The sequence below is a fragment of the Rhinichthys klamathensis genome, unplaced genomic scaffold (assembly GCF_029890125.1).
Source record: "Rhinichthys klamathensis goyatoka isolate OS25496 unplaced genomic scaffold, OSU_Roscu_1.1 h1tg000140l_1, whole genome shotgun sequence".
Classification (NCBI taxonomy): domain Eukaryota; kingdom Metazoa; phylum Chordata; class Actinopteri; order Cypriniformes; family Leuciscidae; genus Rhinichthys; species Rhinichthys klamathensis.
In genome coordinates this window covers 2,550,401-2,560,234 of record NW_026606675.1, presented here as the reverse complement: position 1 = coordinate 2,560,234, position 9,834 = coordinate 2,550,401, and the positions used below count along the sequence as shown (strand labels likewise).

The following is a 9,834-nucleotide window of genomic DNA, read 5'->3' as shown; positions in this document are numbered from 1 at the left end:
AGCAAATATGAAGTATAATACAAACGAGGGGAGTCCAGTCCTGTTTCTGGGGGGCCTCCTTCCAGCAGTTAAGTTCCAGCCTTAATTAAACACTCCTAAAGCCAGTTAAACTCAAAACTTAACTCTTCAGGTAGGTAGCCCTCTAGGAGCAGGATTGGTCACCCCTGATATAAAGTATGCAAGACAGCATGATTAAAGAAATGCTAAAAACTGAACTGGAATCCATCTTTAATGTAAACAGCAGGATGTTGCGTTCTAACAAACATGAGGGGAGAAAAATCAAAAATCATAACAATTATAATACCCACAATCTTAAATTAAATGAATCATGAAAGTTCAAATGAAATTTGAAGGCCCTGAAAAATGAAATTCCTTAACACACAGAAATGTATAATACTGACTACTTGGCAGCAATCACGAATATCACAAAAGTTTATACCAGCTTACAAAAACAGAAGCTCAATATTGCTTTGGAATGTTACAGCAGTCTGCCATGAGTCTGGTTGATGTCAAGTGAAGGAAAGAGCTATATCTACACGCCTGCATTATAGTCAGACAATGATAACAAAGTACGCACAAAGCAGGTATGGTTTAAGACAAAAAAGGCAACCTCTTGCATGAAGCTGCCAATTTAATTTAACAGTCTACAGTATAAGAGGCATGAATGGGATACTTGGAGAAAGAACAAACTTGGACTTTGCTAGCAATATAGCTGCCGCTTGTTAGAGTGAGAAACATACTACAGTGAGTGCTACATGCCACAATCCCCTAGACTTTTTGCACACTCTACAGGGAGCATCCCACTCCGAACAGCCAGAAATTATGATGGGACAAAAATTCTTGACACAACCATTTTTAAGCCAGAGCAGGTGGAGGTGGGCTGCTTGAGGAATGTAACTGTTTGAGGAGATTACTGCGACAGGACTAGAGTGGTTTAGGACCTGAGGACCAGTTTGTGGTGGTTCTTCAACCAGACCATATGGTTCATAGGCCTTGCAAGCCAAGTCCATTAAGTTCAGCAAATCCGTTGTGATGAGGCGTACTAGAGAGCCAAGTTTTAGCAGGAAAGAGTCTTTCTTCCAGTATGAATTTACGAAAAATCAGTCAGTCCAGTGAAAGGGGATTAATTGCAGTCATAAACAAAGTCATAATTGCTTGGCTCTTTGGGGATTGGGGGAGGAACTTCAGGGATCTGGATGTTCTCCAGGTCCAGGAGGCGGAGCTTCATTTCCATGTTGAGAAGAGTGTCCATGTCTGAGCGAGTGAACTCACTGGTCATCTCCTTCCCCAGCAGTGCATTCAGCCCATCTGTCCACACACAGTACTGAAAAACAGCCAGAAAACATGGCATTAAACCACAGCATGCACAAAATCCAAAATCACACAAAGGAGGTGTGCTACACCACTTTGTAGCTTGCAGTTGCTGGTTGCTCACCTCGTGCTTGTCAGGGGCAATGAAGTTTAGATACTCATCAGACTCGTAGAGGACAGAGAAAGCCAGCTCCAGCACCTCCTAAAGAACGAAAGAGAATTGACACCGTCTGTCAAATGCTAATGGTGCTGCTGTGTTTGTGTGCCTCCTATTGCGTGACTTGCAGATCCTCTCCGAACATATTACGACAGCAGATGGTCCAATCTATTGTGTGTGTGTGTGTGTGTGTGTGTGTGTGTGTGTGTGTGTGTGTGTGTGTGTGTGTGTGTGTGTGTGTGTGTGTGTGTGTGAGATTGTATACCGGCTTCTCCTGCCGGGCACCAAGAGAAAGCAGTAGGAAGTGCATCAATGCTTTACCTTAACAAGTCTCATGGACTCAAATCTACACAGAAAATACATGTCGTTTTTGGGGTAAATGCATTTGGTAACAACCCTGTCAGAATTATGGACATGCCAGCAAAGTCACCAATTCAAGCAAGAAGAAGACACCTTGTTCAATTGGCCAACAATCTAATCCTTTCTATGGCACATTTTAAATGTCTATACCTAGATCTTATCAACACTTTTCAGACCCCTTGGCCTGTCTAGAGCCCAAAGACCTGACTAAACAGCAGTTACTTATAAGCCTACATTAATATCTCACAATTACTGTACTGGATCTCAGACGAGGACGTTTTTTGTTCATTCAGAAACTACTTCTACAAACTGTGGTTTCTTTTATATGACTGACACAATATCAAATTCACTGACCTTATTCACAACTGTGATGAGTCTGAATAGATGCAGGAGGTTAAAAAAAAGTGTTGAGATGAAGCTCTAACAACCTAGGGCCCTATCATACACCCGGCGCAATGCAGCGCCAGGCGCGACGCAAGTGTTTTTAGCTATTTTCAGCCTGACACAGTTATCATTTTCACATCCTGTGCCACGTTGTTTAAATAGCAAATTCATTTGCGCCCATCTGTGCGCCCATTTACCATTTCTTGGAATGGTAAATAAGACAACGAAAAAAAGCACAGAAATGGACGTACTTCTGCAGCAACCGTTAAGTTTACCACAGGCGTTACTGGTGCAGTGCTTCTCAGCCCTAATTAAATCTGCCCTATCAAGACAATCAGAATTCCGTCTCTTTTCAGCAGTTAGTGAGTGAAGTGTTTTTTCAAGTCAAATTCCTATTAAGATAAAGGTTACTTAAAGAAAAGTAAAAAAACAACAACATTGCTACACATGTTATTTTACAGTCAGTGTCATCAGGACTAAGGGGATCCTTATGGCTGTGCCAGAAAGTTCCAACTATACTTGATATCCTGTCCTCAAGTTTAATCAATTTGGTCAACAGGGAGTCATTTTTTACAGTTGTGGCATAAATTTGACATTGTCTGCTTTGTTCTGTGGGAAGAAGAAAGGGTGACTTTGAAACTGAAGTGAGCTGATGTATCATTACTCACAAATCCACAAGGCATAACTAATGCATCCTTTGTCACAAAGCTGCATCAAAGGAAAATTTGATCTTTGGATATTCAAGAGAATTTTTGCTCACCTTGTTCTGCTTCAGAGCTCCCTTTTCCTTCATGTGTGGACAGTCTTTACCAGTGACGACAGCTTTGATGTCAGCCACAGGAACTGCCATAGGGAAAAAAGAATAATTAATAAGACAGGGTGTGGCCATCTTAATCCCATCTTTATAGAGTGAAGCCACTACACCACGATCAGAACGCAGGCTGTACTCACGCTTGTCCTGTAGGGAATCATGGGGTACCTCTCCCTGAGGGCTCTCCTCCAAATCCCCGTAGTGGAGAACTTTATGATTGGGCGACAATCGACAGTACCAGAACTTGTCTGTAAAGAAGCAGAGCAGTAGGTCAGTCTTCCACAATGTAATGCTAACAAGTTGTCTTTCATTCTAGTACAATGCTTAATATTCTTTGGCTTTTCATTGCAGATTGGGTAAAGCAGTGACAGGCAATTTCCCCCCCAAATCACTTCCCGAGGCTTCATGTGCCATGCCAAAAGTAGACAAAAGTGATCACTGCCAGGACGGCTCACATTTAGCCTAGAAGGCCATAGCTGGCACTCAACCCTGGCGCCTGAATCCAAATCCTAATAGTTGGGAATAGCAGTTTGGCAGATTAAAAAACATTGTGGGATGAAAGAGTGTCCTGCAGGGTGGCACTTCACAGGCTGCATATACACACCCAAAGAGATAAGGAGTGTGCTGGAAACAGCTTGATCTAGTGTGATCTCTTTCTATAGCTTCAGCTTACCAACAAACCAGCTCAATGGGCCGTTTATCCACCACTACAAATGTACAATGAACAACCAATGGATATTGCAGCCAACAGCCATCTGTGAGTCCATTCTGAGATGTCAGAAGAGATATGTGCAGAATGGTTTAATATGCATGCAGTGCCACCTGCATGATGAAAAGGGGGCTTCCTTTGTACATTGCTTTCCTGAATTTATATTCTAATTGATGACATACAGTACACAAGTCATGAGACAGAGGGAGCGATGTGGATGTGGAAAGAAGTTATTTTTATTTAAGAGAAGCCTGAATGCTAGTGCTGTGGTGCCCTTTCCTCAGGCATCATGCATGCACTTAAACCTACATCTGGGCCTAAGAACATAAGATCTCCTTAACCTTAAGATGACACTGCAACCCAATCAACATCTATCAAATGCAAAGATTTACAAACTAGTGTATGGCAATCTAAAGTGAACAAACGCCTACAAAGCAAAAACAATCCATTCAAATCTCTCAGAGTTGAACTCAATCTGCTCCCAATGTAAACCTGTAATTCTGAAGATTAGCTGGCTCAGGATTTTTAACTAGGGTTGGAGCTAGATTCTTAAGGAAGGTGGGCGTCCAGAAGCAGGATTGTTCACTGTCTAAGAGAAAACAAAAATCTAAAATGTTTCAGTAAATTAAAGGCAAAGAAGAATTACATTTTAATATTATTCAGAAAGCTCAGCCTCAGGCAACTTCTGCAATACTTAAGATTCAAGGTAGAAACTGCAATACTTAAGATTCAAGGTAGAAACTGGACAGCTCATTTTGTCCACCATGAGAAGAGAGCTCTGCTATGGGGGAACAATAGGGAATACAAAAGTCAATGCAGCACCTGTCACAGTGAAAATGCACAGGTGCGCTTCAATCTGTCGTTTAAGAGCAGTCCTTAAAGGCTTGCTGAAAAGGTTAGTTGTTCATGGACAAAAGCAATGATCTGACATTGGGCTATCTTGGGAATTTTGGTGGCTTCATGTGGTCAGTACCTCCTGTGGGGAACCTCATTCTAAAGATTGTATTAGCCTAGTAGAACATACCTGAATGTCATGGAGCAAGCTAGTGAAATGGCGCAAATACATTCAATGTGATACAAAGTCAATTATTTAATTTATTATTGTTATAGTAACCTTTGTAATAATGTATAGTAAGGACCTATCTGTGTCTGTAATGAAAAAACTGATATACAGTATACTGCCACATACCACAAACACGTGGACACGTGCAAAGGTCAAGTCAAGTCACCTTTATTTATATAGCGCTTTTTACAATACATATTGTATCAAAGCAGCTTCACAGTGATAACATGAGAATAATACAACAAAGTTTGTTTCTAGAAGAAAATTGCGTCAACGTCCACCTTAAAGGGTTAGTTCACCCAAAAATGAAAATTCTGTCAGTAATTACTCACCCTCATGTTGTTCCAACCCCGTAAGACCTTCGTTCATCTTCGGAACACGAACTAAGATATTTTTGATGAAATCTGAGATCTGGATCACTCCTCCATACTAGTCCATAGGCTTCTTCAGGGATTGAACTTGCTGGCCTCGAAAAGTTATGAAAGACATCGTTAAAATAGTCCAAGTGACTACAGTGGCTCAATCTTAAGTTTATCAAGCGACGAGAATACTTTTTGTGCGCAAAAAAAACAAAAATAACGACTTTATTTCAACTATTCATTTCCTTCTCTGTGGGCCTCGAGTCAGTTCACTAGTGTAATAGCGTAAGCTTCTGTTGTTGTACGTCACACGCATCACGCACATGACCAGCGTCGGCCAATAGTGAGCCTACGTGTGACGTAGCTCTACGGAATCACACTACGTTAACTGACTAGAGGCCCAAAGAGAAGGAAATGAATAGTTGAAATAAAGTCGTTATTTTATTTTTTTTGCGCACAAAAAGTATTCTCGTCGCTTGAAAAACTTAAGATTGAGCCACTGTAGTCACTTGGACTATTTTAACAATGTCTTTAATAACTTTTCGAGGCCGGCAAGTTCAATCCCTGAAGAAGCCTATGGACTAGTATGGAGGAGTGATCCAGCTCTCAGATTTCATCAAAAATATCTTAGTTCGTGTTCCGAAGATGAACGAAGATCTTACGGGGTTGGAACAACATGAGGTTGAGTAATTACTGACAGAATTTTCATTTTTGGGTGAACTAACCCTTTAAGTAAGGCAGATCAATATTGTTGAATATTAAATGTCCCCAACTAAGCAAGCCAAAAGCCAAGGCAACAGTGGCAAGGAACCAAAACTCCATCAGGTGACAGAATGGAGAAGGTAAGGTAGTAGCAAAGGTAAGAATCCAATGCTATTTCACGTGGTGCATTCACACGGATAAGAATAAGTCACTGAAATATTGGTTACTAGTAGGCCTTCCTCCTTTATCCAAAAGGAGGCATCCAATCCTTTGGAAATCTGTATCCAATCCTGCATTCTGGACACCTTGGAATTTTGAATTCCCCCTACCTCCTACTGGAAAATAAGTTGGGACAGATCGATCAAGCCCCATTCAATTTGGTTATTTTCAGTGGAAGTGAAAATAACCCAATCAAATTCTGAGTTTCCACAAATGCAAGTTGACTGGAATACTTTGAGGTTGGGGGCAAAACATTTCAACATTTAAATATTCCCACCTTGGTTTTTTTATTTATTTCAACTTTGTTCGCATGAGCTTCTATGTCTGCACTCTCATTAGTAGTCACCGCTTCATTTTTCTTCATAAATCTGAACTCTGCTCAACTTTGTCGCATTAAGGCAAATCACTGGATAAATATCGACTTATCAAATGTGTAATGCCAGTCAAATTATGAGAGGGGGAGAAAGTAAGTCATATTAAGTGTCTCCAGCTTTTGGCAAATGAGGTTCATAATTGAAGAAAATTATGTCAATAAAACAGGAAAAGTGTGACAATTCTCAAATGAATAGAGAAAGGAAGAAAGGAGAAAGAGAGATGCAGGCAGACGGATGCATAGCAAGAGAAAGACAAGGTGTCTAGTCTTAGAATGATCTAATCCTGTAGAAGTGTGAAGAGTGTTAAATTATCCAGGCTAACTGATAAAGCCTCCCTCTGAGCTCAGCAGACAGCCCTCCTCTTCAGCCAGCCCGCGTAAAAAGCGATATTACATTTGACGATCCTTTAACTCTCCAATCTGTGCCGTAAGCTTTATCACTCCCACCACTCAGCGTTTGTTTGAAATTGGCTCCATATTTCCGCTCTCTCAGCAACAGAAAAGGCTATTTTTCACACTTGCTAAATCATGCTGTCGGTTTAATAATAGCACTCATAAAAATATTATTCATAGGACGTATGCATTTCAAAGTGTTTATGTAAAATAGTTGGATAAAAACTATCATGCAAGACATTCTAACATTACGTTACTATACTAAGAGATTGCTGATGTGCAAATAAAAAAAGATTGTGACCAATGAATGTGTCTGTAATTTCCTGTAATTCCAAAGTTCTGTTTTCGAATAAGAAGAAGCCCAGTAGAGGTCACCAATAAAAGGCAGAATGGAGCAACCCCATTAACTGAATCAATTCACACACTTAAGACGAGGATAAGAAAACTAGTAAAGCACTGCTCACTCAGAGATGATACAGTACATTAAGAGATTTCAGCTGAAAGCACATTCATTTTAGGGGAGATAAATCTTGTACTGTGTACTAACCAGACAAATCCAGCGACAAGCTAATTTTTTAGGGGAAACTGAAGGCGAAAATGTTACATTACACCACAGGGACACAGCAAGAAAAATGAGGGCATATTGATATTTTTTAATGCTAAAAACATGTATTTTCATTCATTTCTGTGCTGCTTCAGCAAACTGCATCCTTTTTATGGTTCTCCTTAGAGAACCTTGAGGGATTTGTCATGCAATATCCTATGTTTTTCTACTACCACATGCAATCTCTCTCAAGCTTGCCAATGTTTAATGGATAACATACATGAGGTGCAGGATTGTTGCTCAATGAATGTACTGTGTGGGTGGGAAATGCTGAAAACAGAATCAAGCAACAGACAAAATGTAGTGTTGTTCATAGCTGCTGGTTAGGACAGAAACTTGGATTAACAAGAAAGAGGCAGCTTGCATCGCTTTTAGTTTTGTTGTGCCACTTTGTTGCCTTGTGACATGGTGTTTTTCTTACCCTGTCTCCTTCGGCTGCTGATCTTCCTGAAACAGGTGCCCTCACACAGGCGATTGAGGCGTTGCTGTTTGATCAACTCCATGATCTCTGGCTGGATTTTCTCCCTAAGCTCCCTGGAGAAACATCAGACAAATGCAGTTTAAAGTACTGATCCACCACTTTACTGGCAGTTTACACAAAGAAAGACTCAAAAACACAATTGTGACATACAGACTTGGTCTTTAGACATTTCTTTGTACCACAAGTCAGGAAGAGCCAGGCAAACTTCCTTTTATCTTGTGGCTTTGCTAATACTACTGCCAAATTGACTGCGTTTAGATCGAAAGCTGAGAATTTGCTATATTAATGAGCCATTTAAAGACTTCTCTAATGTAATTTAAGCATTGCCCTGAGCATTAGCTAAGTAATTTATGAGAAATAACATTTTGATCACATTCTGTGGTAATGAGTTGGCTTATCTGGTTTTGATTTTAGATTTGATCCTTTTTATGTTTAATTTTGTTAGGGATTAAAAAGTAACCCTCCTCAATATCATGTAAAGTGGGCTTTTTTTAATGAATAGTAATTTATTAATTATTTAATTTAGCTACAATAACCTAGTTAATACCATAGGAACCGTGTTTACTACTGAAAAAAATAAAATAATAATAATAATAAAAACATAACTAATTAAAAATGCTTGTGAACACTGAGGGAAAAAATCGTAAAAGCTAATGAAAAAATCAGTGGTCAAAAATGTGGGAACTGTCAAAAACCAAGCTGACAAATTGATATTTCTGTTATAGTGAACAGACTGAACCATGTTACATATTTCACATTGATAGAACATGAAGTCATGAGTGATATTTCCAGCGTTTCAGTTCAAACAAGCTCTGAAAGTTCAACACGGACATTTCCATTTCACTGTTATATTGCAAGTTGATGTACGCACAAAAAACGAATGTTCTCTGCGATTGTACATTCCAGCTCAAATGACACTACTGTAATGCATTGGGTAATTTATTTAATGGAGCCTCCTCTTAGTTTAATTAGTTATGAACCATTTAAAGGCTTGTTTTCAATCATGAGTGGGACACAGGTGCAGTACACATGGACCAAAACTGGGAAATGTCTGATTGTGGGAAATGAGTGCTTCAGATATTTGAAGAGTTTCCAGTGACTCACAGGATGGGCCGGGATTGGAAATCCTCCTGGTTCATCCTTTCGGACTGGCGCAATTTGAGGATCTCAGTGTAGCTCAGATTTTGCAGACGACTTTTAAACTGATCCAGAGAGTTAGGCTTGATCGTGAGAGCACGAGTGATCTGTTCCTTCACCACCTGCATCACCTATAGCACACAAACACACAGATTTCATCATTACGACATCATTTTATGCATTCAGGAAGACAAACCTCTCATTCTTATATCTTGCTTATACTTTAGTACAGCTTTTGAATTAAACAAAGACAAAAGATCAGACCGTTGATTGAAACTTGAAACTGTTCATGATTATGACAGAACAAGGTCAGTATAACTGACATAAAAGGACAACTTTTCTTATGATCATGATCTTAAAAACCTAATGCTTACATACCTGAAATTTGTTTTGTAGACAAAAACTATTTTGACATGTAGTGTACATGCTAAATGTCTACATACACTCCCAGACAAGGTTTCTGAATAAACAAGGAAAAAATATATAAATAAATATTCTATCCCCTAACTCTAACCCTAAACCTACCCATCACAGAAAACCTTTTTAGGTTTTCAAAAAACATCACTTAGTACGATTTATAAGCTGTATTTGGATTTCGGATATTGTCATCTTTGTGGGATGTATACCTGAACCACACACAGGAAGATAATTCTATTCATTTATGTTATTAGCAACTTCTTACTAAATCATCTTAGAATATATTGTGCAAAATCACATTACTGGCAAACACCTGGACAGGCATTCACAAACTTACTAAGCTCCAGGCATGGA

The 9,834-nt window shown here is 39.5% G+C and overlaps 1 protein-coding gene across 6 annotated transcripts in view; it reads right to left on the bottom strand.

Annotated features, from left to right (window-relative positions):
- Positions 1–211: 211 nt before the first annotated feature.
- The window catches only part of elmo1 (engulfment and cell motility 1 (ced-12 homolog, C. elegans)), a 94,107-nt gene continuing 84,484 nt past the window's right edge, over positions 212–9,834 (bottom strand). For all 6 annotated transcript variants that reach the window (XM_056257654.1, XM_056257653.1, XM_056257655.1 and 3 more), the window contains 6 exons: positions 9,031–9,194; positions 7,867–7,979; positions 3,164–3,271; positions 2,973–3,055; positions 1,436–1,513; positions 212–1,324 (listed from right to left, as the gene is read on the bottom strand). In XM_056257654.1, coding sequence (XP_056113629.1) covers positions 1,124–1,324; positions 1,436–1,513; positions 2,973–3,055; positions 3,164–3,271; positions 7,867–7,979; positions 9,031–9,194 — 747 coding nt within the window. In that variant the 3' untranslated portion in view covers positions 212–1,123. The remainder of the gene's footprint in view (positions 1,325–1,435; positions 1,514–2,972; positions 3,056–3,163; positions 3,272–7,866; positions 7,980–9,030; positions 9,195–9,834) is intronic.